Source organism: Juglans microcarpa x Juglans regia, chromosome 5S (assembly GCF_004785595.1).
Source record: "Juglans microcarpa x Juglans regia isolate MS1-56 chromosome 5S, Jm3101_v1.0, whole genome shotgun sequence".
NCBI lineage: Eukaryota > Viridiplantae > Streptophyta > Magnoliopsida > Fagales > Juglandaceae > Juglans > Juglans microcarpa x Juglans regia.
The window spans coordinates 12,110,065-12,133,186 of NC_054603.1; the positions used below are offsets into that span (position 1 = coordinate 12,110,065).

A 23,122-nucleotide genomic window follows, 5' to 3' on the forward strand; every position below is an offset into this window, starting at 1 on the left:
AAGGTTCCACCTCCTAACGAGGGGGTAAAAGATTCTAAGGGCTTTGCCTCCAAGGTGGCAGTGTATCCTGCCATGTTTTCTATGGCCTCCGACCACGCTTCTACTGTCATGTGCGTGAGGTTATGGATTTCCTTCAGCTGGCACCCGCCCAGCTCAGTCCTGGTGCATGGAGGATCCTCGTATCGTTGCATTATCTGGCGTCGCGCTTTGGATGTGGCCGAGGCGGACTACCTGGACCTTACGATGCTCAAGTTCCTCCTCACCCATGAACTTCGAAGGCAACCTCGCCACCTTTGCAGCTTCAAACCACTCCTACCGTTGGTTTAGGTGGAGGCACAGTACAGCCAGGCTAGGAGCTAGGGGTGTCAATTCTTCTTCCCATCCAGTAGAGGATGGGAGTTCCCTGTGGGCCAGGTCAACCGGCGTGCATTCCCCAGCCGTGCCATATGGGGGGCTGTAGGCGATGGCGAGGGTTTCCACCTTACCACGACCCCGAAAAAGGCTATGAGGATTATGGGGGTTTGTGCTTGGGTGGGTGCTCATCTGGACAAGGTCCTGTCAAAGGCTCTACTAGTCGAGGAAAGCCTTTGTCGGTACTTGGCTCCTCTTACCAACTTGCGTTCTAATGTGGCCTTTTCGCTGAGGGAAGTCGAACCTCAAGTTCGCAGCCGCCCTCCAAGTCTGCCAATTGAGGGGAGAGGGAAGAAGCCCCGAGTGGCGTCTCCCATCAGGGTTGACTCCAATGACTTCGCAATCCCCTCGGGGGGTCCTTCTGTGGATATCCTTGTTATTCAGGTAGAGTTGTCTGGGTCGAGGGGACCAATGGCGATCGCGGATCTTCCTCGTAATGTGTGGCCAACCAGGGAAGTTGCTGGAGCTATTGGAGCTGTCCTTGTGACCCCGCCAAGCCCTTTAGGTGTGGGCTAGTCTTCTGCTTCCCCTCTACTCGAGGTGCACCATGCTGTGGTCGATATCTCTTCCACTAGTGACGAGGTGGTAGGGGCTGAAGCTATCTCGAAATAGGTGATTGATGTGGTCCCAGCGTACCAAAAGGTCGACGGTTTCGGAGAGTCGTGAGGACTGCATTCGCAAGACTGAAGGTCAAGTCAAGAAGTTCTTTGCTGAGGTAAGTTCCCTTTCATAAGCTTCTTACGCCCTATGTTGGCTTTTTATTGACTTTAACTTGGTGTTCATTGTAGGGCTTAGAGTGTTTGGCGGCAGTCATTGTGGACGGCAGAAAGGAAGTGTCGAGTGAGAATAGGGCACTTCGCTCACTCGCCCGGCTGGCCTTGTATTGTGCAGCAGAGGAAAGGGAAAAGAGAGAGGAAGCTGAGGCAGCCTAGCTGACACGTCGAAGTCCCAGGATGAGGCTGCCCTCTTTTGCCTTGATGCTGGCTTTCGAGGCCAGAGAAGGGCTAGAAAAATGCATCGAGGACAACCAGCTTGAACGATTGAAGGCGGCCCTCTCTCGACTGTGCAGATAATAGGAGACCAGGGTGTGCCAATACAAGTGGTTGCCTGGAGAATTTAACCAACTCTCTGAGTCCCTGATAAGGAAGAGGAATGCCCTGGATGGTGAGCAAAAGCAAAGCAAGGTCCTAAAGGCCGAGGTAGATGAGGCTAGACGCACTTTGGAGAACCGAGATGCTACTATCAGAGGTTTGTGGGAGGAGTCGTCGTATGTCTGGAAAGTCTGCAATGACGTCTGGTACTTTGGTTATATCGATGATTTGGAAAGGATGAAGGCTTACATCATTTAGAACCCTTGGTGCGACTTAAGGTCCCTGGGAGTGCAGGAGGTTCCCCCGGATGAGACATCCTGGGCCCGATCCGCTCTTCTTTGGAGGGATTTGATCCCAAGTGCCTTCAAGGGCAACTCCGCTGGTGATAAGCCTGCTCACTGACTGTGGTCTCTCCTTGGCTGTCGGTTGTATGCCTCTTCTTGTTCTTCTCTGTAATTGTTGGGAGGCTCAAGCGCTGATCCCTTCCTCTACCAAAGTTCAACCTCGCTGTCGGCCTTCATCTTCGCACACTCCAGCACACAACGCTTCTTCCCGCAATCTCGGACCTCCCTCTTATCGTTATCTCGCCTTCCTGTCTTCACCTCCCCCAACAGTTTCTCATACCTCTTGTCAGTCAGCTTGAGGCCCCTGGAGGTTGCCGCCACCGCACGGCTCACACAGTTGCCTCATTGCATCCCTATTGATTTTGTTAGAGGTAACGTCGAGCATTATCGGCACATCGTAGTGATAGAGATCTCTGTCGGGAGTTCCTGATGGGGCATAATTTGATCGAACTCTGCTTACGCTCTGGAGACCCTATATTAGTCGGCTTATCCTACTTATGGTTTTATGTTGTGGTTTGCAGCTTCTTGTTGTAACTTGTATATTGTAAACTTGCGGCCTTCTGTTGTGACTTGTCACTTTCCATTGTAACTTGTTTATTGTAAGCTTTTGTTCTTATGTTGTGACTTGTCGCTTTCTGTTGTAACTTGTTTATTAATAAAATTCCTTTACGCTTATGGTGCTAGTTTTGAATGTTCTTCCTCTATGCTTTCTCCCTTTTCTCTTTTTGAGAGGGAATTATAGGGGGTCCGCATCAGAAGGGAGGATTGCTGTCTACCCGAGCTTTACTGTTCACCCTGCTAGTGCTGAACCCCTTGATCCCCTATGACCCCTCCAGCCGTCGGTTCGCTGCTTGCAGTGTCCTTACTAGTTAGTTACCTTCCTGGTGCCCTTTGCGACATTCTGTCGTCGGTCTTTAGAATGCGTTCTACCTCGCTTGTTCCTTTCCTTTTGCCTTTTGTGTTGTTGAGTTTTGGGCCCTTTGGCCTGTGGTGAGATGTGCTTCTCACTTCTCGTTGTGGTGCTAATGTCTTTGTTTTTTGGTGTGACGTTTGGGCGGTTGATGGATCGGGCCCGCACTCCATCGGGAAGAGGCTGGGATGCTTCAAGCCATCCCACCTCTCTGGTTTCCCTGAGGAGGTAACTCTGGTAGGGGTGTGACTGCCTCACTCCTTCGTTGAGATAGGGATGGGGTAAGTTGTTCTGGCAGTCCGAGACTGAACCCGCTCCTGCCTATTGACATTGCCCATTTAGTCCCTATCTGAAACATAAGCATCTTATCATGATTCTATCCTTAGCTTGATGAGAGATTCGACTTTGCAAACCTGGGCCCTTCGGCTTGCGATGAGATGTGCATATCACTTCTCGTTGTGGTGCTGATATTTGGGCAGTCGATGGACCGAGCCCGCACTCTGTCGAGGAGGGGTCGAGATGCATCAAGCCACCCATCCTTTCTAGTTCCCCCAAGGAGGTAATTTGGGCAACGATGCAGCTGCTCCTCTCCTTCGCCGCGGTAGGGGTCGGGGTAAGTTGTCGGGCAGCCGCGGGGCTGTATCCACTCTCCACCGCGAGGAAATAGGGTGGTCATCGGATCAACCCTTCTGCTTGGTCCATGGGGAGGTATGTCATTCAGGCAGTTTGTTATTATACCCACTCTCCACTGAGGGGAGACATGGCGGCCTTTTGCTCAACCCATCTCCTTGGTCCATTGGAAGGTAGGTCATTCGGGCAGTCTGTAACTGGACCCGTTCCCATCTGTTGATGCTTACGAGGAAGGTAGTCTTCGTCTTTGAGTGGCTGAGGACCACTGGCATTCCGTCGGGATGGGGCTAGGATGCCTTAAGCCAAACCTTCCCTTTAGCCCCCCTAGGAGGTAATTCGGACAACGATGCGGCTGGTCTGCTCCTTCACCACGATGGGGGTCAGGTAAGTCTTCGGGCAGCATTGGGGCTGGACCCGCTCTCCATCGCGAGAGGGATTGGACGGCCTTTGGCTCGACCCATCTCTCTGTTCCTTGCAGGAGGTAGGTTGTTTGGGCAATCTGTAACTATACACGCTCCCACCTGATAACATCGCAGGGAAGGGTAAGCTTTGGGTCAGGTCAGTGCTGATTGTACACTTCATCACGGTAGAGGTCGGGGTAAGTTGTTCGGGTGGCCGTGGGGCCGGTCTCGCTCTCCGCCTCAGGGAGACATGGTGGCCTTTGGCTCAACCCGTCTCCTTGGTCCGCGGGGAGCTAGGTTATTCGGGCAGTCTGTTAGTAAACCCACTCCTGCCTGTTGACGCTTACGATGAAGGTAAGTCTTCTCGTTTAGGTAGTTGAGGACTAACCTGCACTACGCCGCAGGAGAGACAAGGCAACCTTTAGGCCTACCTTTCCCTTTGGTGCCCTGCGAGGGAGGTAAATCGAACAACGATGTGGCTTGTCCAGTCTTTTGCCGCGATGGGGGTTGGGGTAAGATCTTCGGGCCACCGGGGGGTTGGACCTGCTCTCCCAGATGAGGAGGTTGAGCCTCTAGTTCACCTATCATCCTTCGTGGGGAGGTAAGTTGTTTGGGCAGTTTGTAACTGGACCTACTCCTGCCTTTGACATCGCAGAAAATGGTAAGTTTGGGTTAGACTAGCGCTAATCCCACACTTCGTCGTGGTGGAGGTCGGGGTAAGTTTTCGATAAGACTGGACCCGCTCTCCATCGCGGGAGGGATAGGGTGACCTTTGGCTCAACCTGCCCATTGGGCACCGCGGGAGGTACGATGTTTGGACAGTTTGTAACTGGTTTCTGCCTGTTGACACTCACGAGGAAGGTAAGTTTGTCTCTGGATGGCCGAGGGCCAACCTGCACTCTCCACGAGAAGGATAAAGTAGCCTTTGGCATGACTTGCCCCCTTTGGTGTCTCGGGGAGAGGTAAGTAGTTGACAGAGACTTTATCGATGGAGATTATGTTGATGGACATTATATTCCTGAAATTCGACATCAAAACACAACACCTCCTTCATTAGGATTCGCAATTTTTTCATGAAAACACAAACTTACAATAACTAAGTCAGTTTTAACAATAATATTTTTGCAAGTGCTCGGCATTCAAAGGATGCGGCAACTCATTTCCTTGGGAGTCTGTAGGAGCCCTAAAGAGTAGTGGTGGTGACTACATGTAACGCCCCATACTAGAGGTCCGGAGGGCCAACTCTTGTAACCTAACTTCATCTTCTATAACAGATTTTTACACTTCGATATTCCATCCAAATACGAAATCCATTTATTCAAAATAAAAATATATGTCCATCTATCAAGACACTAATTAATTACCTCAAAGAAATAAATAAGAATTCTACATAGTTTCGAAATTTCCATGACTTACAGTGCCAAAAATAATATAAAGTCATAAATCAACTAAAGAGACTCCCAAAATAAATACTTGTACCCTGGGGTACTTATTCTTCTGCAAACTTCACAACTTCTCTAACATAGCCTACTCTTACTTGCCAGCAGGACCATCATAATGATCTAAAAAATATTGTGGAGATAAGGAGTGAGTTATCAACAACTCAGTAAGCAGAGAACATATACTAGTATGTAAACATGAGTATTTTTTAGAATTCAGAATGCAGAACAAAGTATTTACTTTCATATGGCAAAATCAGAAGCATTTTCTTTCAAATTGTAAAAACAGAAACATTTACTTTCAGAATGCAAAATCAAATCATGTTACCAAAACTTTTAGAGCAAAGTTTTCAGAAAACTTTCTTATTCAAAATCCTTTGGCATATCAAAATCTGAGACCTCATCTTTATTATATCGGAGCATCACATAGGTAGGGTTATAAACCACTATTATACCCGTAGCTGGGCCATATACCATGTTTCACTCCCGTGGTGGGATTAAACCACCATTATAACTTTGGCTGGACTGTATACCATGTTTAACTCCCGTGGTAGGATTATAAACCACCATTATACCCGTGGCTGGGCCTTATCCACTATTATAACCCGTGGTTGGGCCGTGTCCACCATTATTACTCGTGGTTGGGCCGTATCCACTATTATAACCCGTGGTTGGACTTAATCAGAATATGGAATCAGAGTCTCATGCTAAGGTTTCCAGATGTCACAACATATTCAAAACAGAGTCCTGAACAAATTTAGATCTTTTCACATATTCAAAAACAGTTTTAGAACATTTTCATATCATATGTACAAATTTTCATAAATTCCATATTCGCTAATTTTGCATAGTTCATAAACAGAATGTACAAAACTTAGCTCATGTATATACCAGTCATGACATAAAATATTTTCTCTTATACAGCTATCATGCATATGCGGTAACACATAATTGAGGTTGTTTTCAGATTTCTTTTCAAAACAAGCATGCATATTTTCAAATCAACCTCGTTTCATTTTCTTTCTATATAAAGTCTAGTATAAGAACTCCGCTTACCTGAATTTCTTAACTTTTCAAAATATCTTCACAACAGTGCCAAACGAATATCAATCGTCACCTATAGAAAATTCATATAACTTGAATAAATCTCCAATTGAACAATTAGTTCGTAATTACACTTGAAATTACTACTTTAATACTTCAAAACCTAAAATTTCTTTTAACTCCAAAATATCTCTATTTCCTAAATTTTGTTGACTTAACTCCTCTGACTAATACATTAATTTTAAAATATTTCTGTAAAATTATAATTCTTGTACTATAATAGAACGAGTCTAGGCCCAATTAAAATATTTTACAAATTATCAGCAAACCAGTTGAGGCGGAAGCTACAATTTACGTCCAAAAATAATAATACAGGCCGAAGCTACAATTTACGTCCAAAAATATTAATACAGGCGAGGACGCCTCTACAACCCCCGCTCTAAGTCCCGCTTCCCGGTCCCGCTAGTGTAAAATCTTGTATTTTTTTATTTCAATTTTTTGTACATGTATTTTTTTAACACTGTAAAATATTTTTTAAAAAAATAAAAAAATTATAATATCATTAAAAAACACTTACTTAATCACTAAATAAAAAAAAATATTAAAAAAAAATGTAGCGGGACCGGAAGCAGGACCGGGAGAGGGGGCTTTAGCTTTATCGAAAATAATAATACAGTTTTGGCTTATAACTCAAAGGGCATAAAAGTAATTTCATCAAAAGTATTTCAACATCATCCCAAGCTTTATTGTTTACGGGAGAAAACTAAAATACACTATTCCCAATTTAAAAATAAGCTCTACTGTGCAAGGAGGGGAAGTATTTACCGAGGGGACTTCGTGTGACGGCGGCCTGGGTGCGGTGAACAGCGGTCGTCACGACGGCAAGTTGAGCACTGGTAAGTGAGAGAGTGATGAGCGAAGAGAAAGTGATGGGAGAATGGAGAGAGAGTGATCACGGCATGAGGGAGAAGATAATACCGAGAGGAAGAGAGAGCAGTGGTTAGAAGCGGTGGTCGAGCAGTACGGTGGTGACGTGGAGGTTGGTTTCGCGTTAGCTGGGTGAGCTGCGACTAGGAGGCCCGTGGCCGAGCTGGGCTTCACGCGGGAAGGATGTTCCCAATGGCAACAGGCTGCTGCTGCAGTTGTTCCACAGTGGTCCCGTGGTTGGCTTACTATTTTGAGTGATTCCGTGCGGTGGATGGTTGTTGTAACGTGTCTGCCGAGGGGCACGGGGAGGGTGAGAGGCCGACGGAAGGGAGCTTAGTGGGGAATTTGAGCAAGAACTTGCTCTGTTTTCGGGAGCTAAAACAGGGGATGCTTCGGTTGATGTATGAGGCAGTGTTTCGGTGGTTGTCTGAGGGAGGAGCAACGAGGGTGGCTCGGCTTCGGTGTGGCAAGGCTAGTGGCTGGCGTTTTGGGTTGGTGTGGAGAGGATCAGAGTGCGACGTGCTCTGGGCTGAACTTCATGCATGCTACGGACGTCCATGCATGGGCTACGGCTTCGCGTGGTAGGGCAGTTTCATACGGTGGCTTCCGGCATGCTAGGTGCTGGTGGTTGGCTGGTACAGCAACTGGGTGAACAGCGGCTGGGTGGGTCGAGACCGAGCAGCAGTGTTGAAGTGAGTAAAGAAAATGGCTGGCTACTTGAACTGGGTTGTGCATGCATGCGGACGGTGATGCTAGTGCTTGGTTAGCAAGGGGTGCAGGTGGGTTTGCCGTGAGGCGTATTCATGTGCAAAGTTTTAGAATAACGCAGAAACAATATTCAACGGTCGAATAATAATGATGTTCCACCGAAAGAGGAAAAGTGTCGGGTGCTTGACATGATGAAAAACTTAGTGGGGGTGGTGGAACCGGGCATTAGACTACATATGGGCCTTCCCACTGAAGATCTCGTATTGTTGTTCCGATTTCTTTGAGCACCATGTCTCCAACCGCGAATTCTCTCGGACACACTCGTTTGTTGAAGCACCGTTTTGCCCATCTCTTGTTAGTGGCAGCCCTTATCTCGACCTCCAACCTGACTTCTTCCGACAGGTCAAACTGCTCTTCAAACCTTCTGTCCTTGGAATTCTAATCAAAATGTTGTACTCTGTACATGGGGATCCTGATCTCCACTGGTGGCATTGCTTTGTGACAATATGCAAGGGTGAAAGGCATTTATCTTGTTGGTGTTTTTACCGTGACTCGATACGCCCACAGCACGCCGGGAAGTTACTCTGCCCAAGTGCCCTTCCGATCATCAAGTCGCTTCTTGAGCATTCTCATCAATGTCTTATTGGTGGCTTCTACTTTGCCATTAGAGTGGGGGTACCGAAACTCAATCCCCAACTCCTGACACCAGTTATGGTAATGTTTAGAATCCAGCTGCCTCCCGTTATCTGATATGATGGTGTGCGGGATGACCATCACGGCAAACTACGTGATGCTGTTTGCCGTGATGGTCGCTAGGGCTTCAACCTCAATCCACTTGGTGAAGTAATTTACCGCTACTACGATGAACTTCATGCCTCCTTTGCCTAGGGGAAGCGGCCTGACCAGATCAATTCCCCATTGGGCGAAGGGCCATGGTGAGGTAATAGATGTTAGCTCTTCTAGCGGGCAGTGGGGCACCTTGGCGTACTTTCGACACTTTCAATATTTTCATGTGTACTACCTGGCATCTCGCAGGGTATGGGGCTAGTAGTATCCCACCCTCATCGCCTTTCCTGCCAATGCCCTTCCTCCCGAATGATTACTGCAGATTCCCTCATGTATCTCAGCCAACAAGTACTGGGCTTCCTTTTGGGAGATGCACCTCAAGGGAGGCATTGCGTCTCCTCTCCGATACAGGACTCCTTCGATCAAAGTGTACCTTGCCGCTTGGCTTCTAACCTTCTGGGCTTCTTGTCTATCCTCGAGTAATTCGCTGCTATCCAAATACTTGAGGATGTCCCTTGCCCAGTCAGGGGCTCCAGGTTGTATTTGCATCACCTCAATCCCTACCGCAGGCACTTCAATGGTTCGGGTCACCACTTGCTCTGGTAGAGGAAGCCTTTTTGTCCACGCCGCACACGCCAGCTTGTTTGCTTTCTGGTTTTCGACCCTTGATACTTAAGTTAGTGAATACTTTATTGGAAGTTTGTAAATAATGATTGAGAGTGAAGAGAGCTTCATCGTACCCGGAGACTGCTATTTATACTAGTAGTCGGGGGGGAATAGATCATACCTGGTCCTGTGGAGCCCACATCCTGGCTTACTGTTTCCTTTGCCAGTGTTTTTAATGCGGTGTGCCTCTACGACGGTGCCATTAATTCGGTGTATGACTTCTCGATTGCTTTTACCCTAAATTTCCCATTTGTCATCCATTCACGCTCCTGTGTTAGAAGATCAAAGGCTCTTTCGCTCTTACTGCTTCGCTAAGTTCAATTTTCCAAGAGTGGGTGCGGTCGAGCTGCGTTAGGTCGGCCCGTCCCATCAACTCCTTCACCACCTTCCTTAGCTTGTAAGTTGGCATCTTTGGAGAGGGCCTTGGGCTATAAGGGCTACAGTTTGGGCCTGCTACCTTAGGCCGAGCGTCTACTGGGCCTCTGTAATGGAAAAAGTTTCCTTACAGATATGGTTCTTTTATACTCATAATTGTGTCTAATATTATTCTTTTAAATATGGTTGAAAAATCATTGATGGTATTTTTTTCAAAAAGCTTGTTAATTTTTTCTTTTAATTTCTTTTTTTCACTAGCAATTCTTGAGGGACCTAGCCATTTAGCCCAGTTTAACCACCGGCAGTGGTGTAGGCATTAGGTATCGAATAGTGGTCTGAGCTTTTAACTACAGTAGTTAAATATACATGAAAATGAATAGCAATTTAGGGCATCTACTTTTTAAGCTTATTTTCTCTCTCTGTGAACAGTCTTATTATTATTTTTTTTTATCCTGATTTCTCTCGTTCGTTGTGTAAAATTGATCAGTGCATTTACAAGTTCTTCATTTTTTTTCCTCTATCCCCCAATCCAAACCCGAATAAAATATGTTTTTAGATTTTATCGAATAGTTTGCATTAGAAATATAATCAAAAAGTAATAATTTAATTAAAATGAAAGACATAATCGTTACATTATTAATAATAAAACTATCGTTATAAATTATAATAATTTAAATAAAATAAATTTTATTTGATAAGTAAATATAACTAATAGATATGCGAAATATGATGATAGATAATATTTTATTATTATATAGATTTTAGATGAATAGTTTAATGTGCAATTAAATTTCAAGTGGGATAGATAGTAGAAAAGGTGAGATATAGGCAAAATTTGTCTAATGAGATAGCTGTTAACGCTAATGCTCGAGGGGATTTGAACCTCCAAGCTTTAGGCCCCATGATCCCATAAGGACTAGGGTGGTGCTAGTTGAGTCCTATTGTACCGTATTCTTGTATGGGGGGTTCAAACTCTGACCGGAATTGGAGGTGATTTTGGATTCCGGTTCCGACTCCAATCGGAGTTGGGCCGGCCCAAGAGTCAGTTTCTGTTGACTTTTGACCCATTTCTAAAAACTTGTTAAAAAAAAAAATACTAAAAATCATATCAGCCCAATGAGCTTAAATTTTAGCCCATTGCAGAAAAATATAGTAAAAAAAACATAGTTATGGCCTATTGCAGAAAAATATTGTAAAAAAAAAATTAAAAAAAAAAATACAATGAAGAAATTACATACATTACAAAACAAAAGAGGAAAAAATTCACAATTACAATCACAATCACTAAAAGTGAAAATTACCTACATTACATCCCTGCACAACAATCATAACCACAACTTAAATTAAAAATGCAACATTCCAAAAACACAATCACGACTAAATGCAGCATTACACCCCTGCACAGCAACTCATTACACATACCTACATTAAAGTCCACCACAATCATAACCAAAAGTCACCAACCTCACCAAAGTTACAACACCTTACACCCTTGTAAAGTCCTCCACCAAAGTCACCAAACATTACACCCCTTTAGTGTCACCAAACTCATTAGCAAACTCCTCAACCAATTCATAATGTCTCAGATTTAAAAGAAAAAAAAAAGTTACCATGTATCAGAATTAAAAAAAAAAAAAAAAACTACAATGTATAAAAAACAAAGTTACAATAAATAACTCTCGGCAGCCAACTCCTCCAACTCCAAGTATCCTGCATTATTCTCAAAATTAAAAAAAGTTAGACATTAAACTACTTTGCCAAGTTAAACATACTAATAATAAATTACCTCACATGAAAGTTAATGATCTACTAGATTCCCAGCCATAATGCATCCATCTCAATCATGTGCAATTATTTTGGGGTTCACAACTAAGTCTCCAAAAACATAAAAATTACAAGTTAAATAATTAAAACAAGAAAAATATCTAATTAGTTATTTAAAAATGAAGGCTAAGCATAAAGTTACACGACTTAAATCTATACCTCTTGGCATCATCAATAGTATCTAGTCCAATAGGTGTAGACCTTAGCCAGCTATGTGTGCAAATGAGGGCCTCCATGGTGCTCAAAGCCAATGAATTTCGATAAGCATCCAACACAGGACCTTTGATGCTAAATGCCGACTCAGAAGCAACCGTAGTAATTAGAATGACCAACACATCCCAAGTTACTGGAGAAAGGACTAGAAACTTGGTGGAATGAAACTTCCTCCAAATTAATATATGAAATGTATCACTAGGAGCCTCGACATCCTCCATAATATAATGTTCAACCTCAGACTTATCTTGCATAATATTCCACGATGCTTAGATTTGATGATACCTTCGCATCAATTAGATTTAAGAAAATCATATAGCACAATTAATTCATAATTAATTAGGTAGAATATATGATTTAATAATATGAAAAATAAGTAAACCCATTAATTAATTACTAAAAAAATTAATTGGAAGAATAATATGTAAAATAAGTTAATACCTTAATACTACCAAGGTGGTAGCGTAGTTGGTACTAGCTAGTATTTTATAGTTTCGAGGTTAGGACTTTGATTTAGTATATAAGCTGAAACCACTTGTGGTAGTAAAGCTGAACCTTTGGGCCATGGGATGAGCTTTGGACTAGTTGGATATTTTGGAGGTGCTGTGGTGATAGGCTTGCCCTTGGGGCAGTAATTATGGCTTAAACCGGACATTCCTCAGCTGGGAGGTGCTCCTATTGTTATGCCTAGGGAGGGTTGCTACACTGGTTACCTACGCCTTTCCTTTTGTTGAGAAAAAAAAGGTTAACACCAAAGTATTTTTAATAGAAAACACTATATGTAAAACTAAAAATATTTAAAAGAATAATATTTTTTAAAATGCCTAAAGAACCTAATTCACCTTAATTAATCTATAGCACAATCGGTTGCAAACAAATAATACCTAAATTATATAATTATCTGTTATTTGATATATTCTTGCATCCTGAATTGTTGGTGTATATTACTCTCGTGTCTTATATCAGTGACATTCGCATGTTGCTCATAACGTTTGAACATAACTCAGCCAACTGATTTAAATATATTTTAAAAACATTACATTCACAGGTAAATCCAGTAATGTTTGAATAAATTTAACATTGTTCATACATATACGTTCGAATGTACTTAATTATAAAACGACGGTTATTATTAATGTTCGAATGTATATTATTAACCGTGCGAACGTTGTTTAAATTATATTCCAACTTTAGTGACAGTTTAAAGAAACAATCACTAAAGGTTATCTCTGATGATGGTTTAGTGACCGCCATAGACTCTAAATCGATACAAAAATTCAAATCTGCTGTAACGGTAGCGTATGTTAATGATTGAGGTATTGGAAAGTAGTAGTAGTGTTGTTGCTAGTTTGCCCCGAGTTTTCCTTTGGTTTTGACCGTTAGCGTATTTTTTAAAACACGTCAATAGAAAACAAAATAAAATTGCACTAGAAGTCAAATTCAGGGGACCCTATAGCAGGACGGACCCTTGAATAGATTCCATCATCCTGATTCTCCTGAATTTACGATTAGGAGGGAAAAATGGATCCAAAAAAAGAAAGAAATCATTACTCGGAAATAGGAAAACTGGAAAAATTTCTTGTAATTAGTGCTGTATGGGATTATTGTTTCTATTAAAGAATCTCAAATTAAAGGACCTTCATTTATGCACTATGAAATTCTCATCATTAAATGAAAAATCCAAATAGTCGATGGCTTTGAAATTTTTCCCTTAAAGATAGGTATAATGGGATAGGTCCAAGAATTGCAAGCTCACGAATTTGTATAATGGGACGATCCATCCATGATCACCACGTAACATCATCACGACCTTTGAAGGGGAGAGGCCTATAAAATATTTTTCGAAAGAAAATCTTTAGCTTTTGTTTTTTGAAAAGTGGACAGAAAAGCCGACGACCAATAGATTATTTGCCCAATACCAGGGTCACCATGTAGATATTCCAATGAAAAATCAACTTTGAATTTTTAATTGGACATGTCCTCATTGACTAGAGGGTCTAAAAATCAAGTGTAACGTCCCGGTTCCGTAGGAGTCGGCGAGTTACTTCCTATTATTTAAACTCACATTTTAACAATATAATAATAGATTCCAAATTCCCAATATCATATAGAAATTTTGATTCAAACTAATTTCTTCAATATGACCAATTTTCCAAAAGGCCAAGTCATCATGACACAATAAAATTTCTTAATAAAAATCGGCAATACTCTTAAAAACTTTCTATACTTAAATCATCTCACCCCATACCTTATAATCTTGATCCCCAGCTGAACCATCAAAATACTTGAAAAATATTATGGAGATAAGGGGTGAGTTATCAACAACTGAATAAGTAGAGAACTTATACTGGTATGTAAAAATGAGCATTTAAATAGTTCGGTATGCAGAACAAAACATTTACTTTCAGAATGCAGAAACAACATATTTACTTTCAGAATGCATAAACAAAACTTGTTACAAAACATTAGAGCGAAACTTTCAGAAAACTTTCTTATTCAAAAATCCTCCGGCATATCATAAATTGCGACAACATCTTCATATCATATCGGAGCATTTCATTGGGACAAATACCATGTTTAACCTCGTGGTAGGGTTATAAACCACCATTATACCCGTGGCTGGGCTGTATACCATGTTTCATACCCTTGGCAGGGCCTTAACAGAAACCGAACAGAACAACGTCAGAACTAGATCATATTTAGATACGGAATCAAAAATTCATGCCAAGGTTTGTAGATGCCACATCATATCAAAACCGAATACTAAACAGTTTCAAATCATTTCACATGTTCGAAATAAATAGAATCAAAACATCTTCATTTATTCATAGCAAAAACTTTTAGATTTTTATATTCGCCCTTTTTGCATAGTTCAGAAACAAAATGCACAAAATTAGCTCATGTCTATACCAGTCATGATAAAAAATACTTTCTTTTATATAGAATTTATGCATATGCAGAACAAACATCTGTAGTCATTTTCAGATTTCTTTTAAAAAACAAACATGCATATTTTCAAAGTCAACCTCATTTCATTTCTTTTATGCAAAACTAGTATATGAACCCCGCTTACCTGGACTTCTTAAGTACTATTCTGAATCTTCCCACAATCAAGCTGAATGAATGTCAATCGTCACCTATACAAAACACTAAGCGTTACTAAACTTCTAAAAAGACTTGCTAAAACTCTCCGTTTACTTAAATTCATACTACGAAAATAGTTTTTTAAAAAATAATTATTAGCTATCAGAAATCTAACAAAATATTATTGTCATTCAAAGTATATTCTTAACTTATTATAATATAGTTTTATCAAATATAGCAAAACAAACTTAAATTCGTTTCGAAAATTAACTTAATTATATTTAAAATTCAATATCAAAATAAACATCAAAAGGCAAGAAAGCATACTGACTTATAAACTAGATGTAGTAATATAAATATACTTAAAATTAATTTCTTTACTATGCTTTACAAATGCTATGCAAAAAAGTGGCTTATTAATACCATTCAAATAAATCTGTAGGTAGGAACCGAAAACCAAAAGCAGAAAATACTTCCTTATGAAAAAGCAAATGGAAAATTGGAGGAAGACAAAACCATGTGAATAAGTTTGGGCTCATCGAGAGAAATGGCCAGGAATGATGGAAGCGATGGCTGGCTAGGTCGATGGTGTACGGTGTTGCTGAAGAGCACACAAAGAGAAAGAGAGAGAGATGAGAGAGAGTAAACACAGAGGGAAAAAGAGAGTAAACCGTGAGAGGGAGAGAGACCACACGAGATACTCACCGAGAGGGCAGTAATGCGGGCGACAAGGTGGTTGGGCAGCGGTAGATCACAGACTGGTTGGGGCTTCGGCGTCGTTGGGCTTCCCTTGCCGTGGCTGGTAGCACCGAACAAGATGAAATGCCCTATTTTGAGATGTAAAAACAGAGGTCCTTCATTGAGGTTGAGTGTTGTGTTCTTCGACGTGGGTTCACGGCTGGCTATGGTAGTGAGGTCTAGCTAGATGTTTACATGGGGTGGACGAAGTGAGCGGCAGAAGCAATGATGTTGGCGTTGCAAGGTGGCTACGTGGAGGCTTCGAAGGTTGAGGCATGGCTTAGTCTCGATTTGGTACTAGGTCTCACAGTGGTTGGTTGTTTTCATGGTATTTCCGAAAATGAGGGGGGGTTGGCCTATGGTGGTGAGCAGAGATTTGCCGTCCTGGGTCGGTTGTCGTTGGGCTGTGTAACGCCCCAATTGAAGGCCCAAACGACATGGCCTATACTCCAAAAGGACTAGTTAATGATACAATTGGAGCCCTATTGGAACCTTATAAAGAGCAAGAACTTCTCTTTCTCAAGCAATGTGGGATCCTATACACCACCTACCCTTATCCATATCATATGGGGTATCACAATCTACCCCCTTAAATTCTAGATGTCCTCGTCGGGCCTGTCTATTGTAGGTGGTATGGCTCAAGTCCCAGATTTCTAGTTGGGATAGTCTCTGATGCCATTTGTAACGCCCCAATGGAAGGCCCGAACCACATGGTCTACACTCCAAAAGGACTAGTCAATGATACAATTGGAGCCCTATTGGAACCTTATAAAGAGCAAGAACTTCTCTTTCCGAAGCAATGTGGTATCCCATACACCACCTACCCTTATCTATATCATATGGGGTATCACAGGCTCGGTCCGTGGTGATGCGATGTGGAAGTCCTACCTTGGGGAAACTTTGCTCTGTTTTTTCTTGTTTAGCACAGGCCAGGCCTCGGTGGTGGTGGCATATGTTGTGCAAGGAGGAGGTGTGGTTTTCTTGTTTGTGTGGGCGAGGTGTTTTCGTGTGATGGAGGCTGGCAGTTGTGGCTTGGTGGAGTTTTGGACATGGGAGAGAGAGTCCTCATGCTGCTAGGGTGATGTGTAACACCCGAATCCTGCCAAGCCTGATTTTTATATATTTTGGACTTATGAGTATGAAAAACTCAATTGAGTGTTCGAGTTTTTTTTTTTTTGGGAGTAGACTACGGGCTTAAAATCTTTGTTTTTGAGATTTATGATTTTTCTTTGATATTGATAATTAGATTACAAATCTTTTTATGAATCGAGAAAATTCTTGGACTAGCTGAATTATTTTTTAAAAATTGAGTCGTGACTCATGACTCAAGAAAAGAAAAAAAAAAAAAACCCAAGACCCAAACCCACACCCGTTTTTTTTTGAACCATGGAAACCAACTATCCGTTTTATGATCATTTTCACTGCCACGGTTCCACTCCCACACACGTCTCCCTCATTTCTCTAGGATTTTTCATCGCCAATAAATATATATATACACACGTACCTGCATGTTAATTTACCAAGCCTATAGCTGCCGCAAAACTCCCACGGCAGTCTCCACCTACGCACGCATAGAAGCTCCATCGCACAGAACCTCAGCCACCCCAAACTACCGACGCAACCCAGCCCCACGAAGACCCACGCCACAGCACCGGATCAGTCCACGTCCAGCAATCATCTGTAGCCCATTCTTCACCATGGAAACTACCGCCGCACCACCTTCAAGTAGTCACTGCAACTCCACGCTCGGAAAATTACAAGTCACCGTAAAGCGAGAGGACCCATGCCGCCAGCCACTGCCTAGAACGAGATCTCCCTGCCATGATCCTCCATGAAATCCCTTGCACCGTAGCCCACTGCTTAGCCGCCGCAACACTACCTTGCACCACCAACCAACGCTGCCGAGACTGCTTGAAGACGTTGCTGCAACCTCTGTTTCTCCTAGTCAAAAACAGAGCAACAACGTGTGAGGGCCAAAGCTTGTTCGACCACCCTCTTTAGAGCCACATCTCGCACAAGTGTCGGCCGGAGATCTGGAGAGCCACTGTAAGCCACCGGCTAGCCATGTCCAGTCCACCCTGTGCAACGTCGCACGCCTCCTCTTCGTCTCACGGTAAGTTTCTGTTTCCTTCCGCACGCCGTACTCTCTCCGTCTCTCACTCATTCATTCACCGTGTTCGTTCATCAGTTCTCTCTCATCTCTCTCCCTCTCAGTGACTTTCCGCCGCCCTCAACACCTTCTTCCACTCGCCAGGCATCACCGCTCGTTGCTCCTCTCGGTAGGTCCCAGCCCTACCACCCTTTGCTAGTTATCTTTGGTTTCCAAAATAGGAAGAAGTAATATTGTTCCGAATAATTGAACATAAAATTTTGATGAAAGTACGCTTATACCCTTTGAGTTTACAAGCCAAAGTTTGAACTTTAATATATTTCTGGTTGGACGTGAAAATTACCATGGGCCTTAGTAGAATTGGAGAAATTAGGTGAGAGTCAATTATTTATTTATGTATTTTTTTTGGGAGATGATATTTTAGGGTTACGAGGATGGGTAGATATTGAGGAAAAATATTAAATTTTATATCTCAAGTTTTAATTACGAAATGTGTATTTAATTGGAAATTTACAGAAGTTACGTGATTATTTTATAAGTGACAATTGATTTTTGCTCAGTACTATTATGAGGAAATTTTGAAAAGCTAAAAACTCTAAGTAAGTGGGGTTCTTATGCTAGACCTTATACGAATTATTGAGACTGAGTTTGACTTTTTGAAAACTTTGCATATTTTTGTGATGAAATGAGAACTTGGAAAAAACCAACCTCGGTTGCTTATTTGCATTACTCATGAAATTTGTATGAAAAAAAGAAGATATTTTCTGACATGCATTGTGTAGACATGAACTAAATTTTGTTATGATGTCTCTGAAATGTGCAAAAGAGCGATATTTGAAAATTTTGAAAAATTGTGCATTTATTTAGAAAGATACTCCGACTTTTATTTTCAGTGCGTGAGAATGATCTGATTATGTTTTGGTACTCTGTTTTATTTTGATATGGCATCTGAAAACCTTCGGCATGGTGTACTGATTTTGTATTTAACTCTGTCTCTGCTCTGCTCTGTTATGCTTTGCTCTATTTGGGTTGGTACCAACTTCTCTGTCTCTGAGTGCACCCATTTTGGAAACAAAGTAGTTTTATTGTGGTCTTTCCTGTGTGCACACTTGGGATTCCGAGAAGAATAAGAGAAATATTTCACCTCTGTCTTTGCCCGGTTTGACCACCGGGGATAGCAAAACCTTATCACAGGGGTGAAACATGGTCTCTGCTTTGTAAGATACTCTGTTTTGATATAACGAAGATGCTCAGGTTATGTTATGCCAAAATGTTTTTGAATACGAAACGGATCTTGAAATATGAACATTTGACTCTTTTGGAGTATGAAAAGATTGAAAAGTCGCTCTGATTTTCTGATAACATGTTTATGAGATCTGCATATAAAAATATAATATTTTGTTTTTGCATACTGAACTTTTTGAAAAGGCTTATGCTTGCACGTTAGTATATGTTCTCTACTTACTGAGTTGTTGATAACTTACCCCTTATCTCCATAACATTTTTCAGATATTTTTATGGTCAAGCTGAAGAACCAGAATATGAAGTATTGGAACAATCTGATGACCATAGATAAATGAGTGCTAAGGGTACGAGTATTTTGGAAGATCATATTTAGTATTTTACTCTCTAGCAGTTATTTTGGTGCGTCAAGTTATGATTAATTTGGGTCTTTATGGAGATGCTATTTGTTATATTGAGGTTTTGTTTAGTATTTATGTGGAAGGATACAGATTTTTGGATCGAACAAATAAGTTAAGTATTTTGTGGAGTTTTGCTTATTTATTACTGATTATTGGAGATGTTCTTGAGGAATAAGAGTTAACTCTCCGGATCTCTGGGAACGGAGCGTTACATGGTATGCGTGGGGTGAGGGGTTGGTTTCTTGATATCACGCATGGGGCTTAAAGTGATGCATGTATGGTGAATGTTAGGGGCTACCCTTTGGTTGTTGCTGCGAGATGGGAGTTGGGTGAATACATGCTGCAAAACTTACGTGCATGGAGGATAGCGGTTGCTGCTGTTGCCGCTTGATGGTTGTGAGCCGAATTACTGAACATGGGGAGGGAAAGAAAAATAATGTGATGTGTGGTGAAGAGGAACTAGAGATAGATTAACTGAGATTTGAAAATAAAAAGGGATGGTGCAAGAGGCTGAAAAATATATAGATATATATATATATAAATGAATTTAAGAATTTTAAAAAGAAAAGATACTCTAGAGTTGTAACCCTAATCCGTTTGAAATTGATAACTAACATTTTAAAAAATAACAAAACATGGGTTGGATCTTCGTAAATAAAATGGGCCCGTAGCCGAAACCCAAAATTTACTCATTAAAACCCAGGTGAGCTTTTCATCCATATATATATATATATATAAAAAAAAATCAAACAAGAGTTTCGTGTTGGACCCGGGTGTTACACCGATTCTTTATTTTCTCTGATGTTGCTTTTGCTTGTTTTGAGATAATAGTTGGGGACTTCCACCCCATTGAATCTTGTATTTTTGTAACCACTTAGTTATCTATATTATGTTTACCTTGAAAAAAAAAAATCTTAATACGTAAATACATATACAGTAAAAGGCCTCGGCTACACACGAGCGAGGCACGACTGAAGTTTGAAGAGCTGCTGAACAAGGAAATACAGAGACTTTTTAATGTAGTCAAGAACCTAAGAAAGCATCCACCTTTGCATTCGTTCCCCTAGACAAAAACTTCATGCAAATGGGTGGATTAACACCTGCCAAGGCGAGTATTGAGCTTGGCAGAGTCCAAATCCCATCACCACAAATCAAACCAGACGCTACTGCTGGTCCAAATGCATCGGCCTTTGCCTTGTTTATCTTCCGCCACACAAATAGGATCAAGCTCCCTACACACATGTCAATGGCAAAGTATGATCCAAGATAAAAGGGTATTGCCATTGCCATGGGAAGTGGAATAAAGCTAGCCTTCTTCGTTCCAACTAAATCCCTGATCCCGTTGATTACTATGGCTGCAAAAAAGAAAACATAACAAAGTGTGAGGCAATGCTTCGGCAAAGCCGAGAACCCTTCAACACCTAGGATTGACATATTGCGGTAAACGAGCGCATAAGGAGCCGGGTATTGTGAACCAGGAACTCCAAGATCATTGAAGGCCTTGTAGAAGAGCCAAAATACACAAGGAGAAATAACGCAACCCATTGCGGTTCCAATAATTTGACTCACGAACATGGACCTGGGTGAAGCCAACGTCATATAGCCTGTCTTGAAGTCCTGCATCAAATCAGATGCTGTGGACACAATGTTCATCATGACTCCACATGCTGCCAAACCAGCAAGAACCCCACCATGAGAGGCCCCTGCCCATGCCCCAATCGTAAATATGGCCAGCTTTCCATACATGGATGCTAATGACCAATCTGTCAGCCCGCAACCATAAGCATTACAAAAGGCTAGTGTTGGCGCTATTATGTAAATTACCACAATATAGTACCACTTGAGCTGGCTAAAGATGTGCGGAAGTGTGAAAACAGATATAATTGCTATGGTGACATAACCGGCAACAACAAGCCATGTTGGAATCTGGTCCTTGAGAAATAGTGCTGTCCGACGCTGGTCATCATAAGACAGAGATGGAGGCAATTCGGGGGGGATCGACCTGATAAGGGAATAACTGTGCCTGGGTCTTTGTTTGATAGTTGGTGATACAAGCCATATAGAGTGTGACTGAGGACCTTTAAAAAGTTATAGAGGCCATCACCAAGGATCATGGCTATAGCTATGAACACCCTGTAACCTTGAAGGCCATGTAGGCTGCTTGGGCTAAGCTCTGCAGAGTACCAAGAGCCCTTCCTTGCATCTATCAGTGGCCACATAATACCCCATGAAAGAACGGCTCCAACAAGAAGAGATATGTTGATTAGATATGGACAGATCATTCCAACGCCAACATAAGTAGATGAGAAATCAAAGTAAAACCTGTTATCAAAGGCTTTGAGACCAAATGTAGGGAATTTGGCAAATCCACAGCCATCACCTCCAGTAAAAAACCATTGGAAGAAGCCCCAAAGAAAGCTAAAGGAGAAGAACTTCCCCAATGCTCTCACTTGTTTCTTTGCTAGCTTGGCACCCTGTGGAGTATGGAAGCTGTTGATAAGGTGGGCAGTTGCGGTACCACTTGGATATATCAACTTGAAGTCTATAATCATAATCTTTCGAAGAGGCACCACGGAAAACAGACCGAGAAAGCTAACAACAAAAAGAAACCCAATCATCCATCCCAATGTTGGATTCTTAATATTTTGTGCATTGTTAGCCTCTGTAGATTGTTTGGCAACAACTTCACTCATTCCAAAGAGGTAACTGCCAAAGCCACCACTGAAAGCAATGCCGGAGGAGGCAACAACGCAGGTCTGTATAACGGTGTTCTCTTGCCTGGTGAAAGGTTGCCTCAGCATCCCGGACTTCTCTAGCAACTTGGTCCAAGTCTTGACGAAGAAGAAGCCCAGCAGCCCCGCAGACACGTTGAGGGATGGTATAATCCCAGTGGTCAGGTTGAGCTTCATCACGATGAAGGTGAAAAGAACCCCTAACACGAAGCTCACCACAAAGGCCCTCAACGTCAGCTGCTTTTGCCATGGAGGCACCTCCTTGCTCGAGAATACTTTCTCAACGGACAACAGTTCCATGTCCTCGGCAGCTGCTTCTCCTTGTGCGGAAACGGTCAGGTCATCGGTATTGGAAGTAATCTGATCCTTCTTTTGCTCGCCTCTGGTCCCCATCATTCAAGATATGCCGATCTTCGTTTGCAATATCGGCGCTTCTTCTGCGGTCACTCTCCCCCTGGCTCGGGTCACGGCTCCGACGAAGTTAATGCCTTGTATATTACTCCTGGCTCTCATACAATCCCCATGACTCGCATGTGATCAACAACCTTATCGTCATCTAATATTTAAGGACCATACATGCACTGCGACACCCCGGTCTAGGATGGGGTCAGAGAGTTACTTCTTGTCACTTAAACTCACATTCCAATAATATATTTATAGACTCCGAATTTTTAAGGTAATATAAAATTTACTGTTTCAAACCAATTACCTCATTATAATCAAACTTCCGAAATACCAACTCATCAGAACACGACAAAATTTCTTAACAAAAATCATTAATACTCATAGAAACCTTCTATGCTTAATCCACTATGATAAAATCATTTCACCCATGCTCTATAATTTTGATTCTCAGCTGAAATATTCAAATTATCTGAAAAATATTATGGAGATAAAGGATGGATTATCAAACAATTTAGTAAGCAGAGAATATATACTAGTAAACATGAGCATTTACAGAGTTTATAATGCAGAAAAAAAAATATTAATTTCAAAATGTAGAATCAGAACATTTTTTTAAACAAGGAGAATGGCACCTCCAAAAC

General features: G+C 41.9%; 2 protein-coding genes across 2 annotated transcripts; both read right to left on the reverse strand.

Moving 5' to 3' along the window:
• Window positions 1-8,949: 8,949 nt before the first annotated feature.
• LOC121267101 lies at window positions 8,950-9,499 on the reverse strand. The gene is made up of 2 exons (XM_041170974.1): window positions 9,479-9,499; window positions 8,950-9,342 (listed from the first exon to the last, which is right to left on the reverse strand). Exons 1-2 carry the CDS (start codon window positions 9,497-9,499, stop codon window positions 8,950-8,952), a joined length of 414 nt encoding a protein of 137 aa, XP_041026908.1.
• Window positions 9,500-20,312: 10,813 nt separating this feature from the next.
• Window positions 20,313-22,586, reverse strand: LOC121266727 (probable metal-nicotianamine transporter YSL7). The gene is given in 2 exon segments (XM_041170532.1): window positions 20,313-21,336; window positions 21,339-22,586. Coding segments are annotated over 2 exon segments (2,103 nt in total). The 5' UTR covers window positions 22,473-22,586; the 3' UTR covers window positions 20,313-20,367.
• Between the last annotated feature and the right edge of the window lie 536 nt (window positions 22,587-23,122).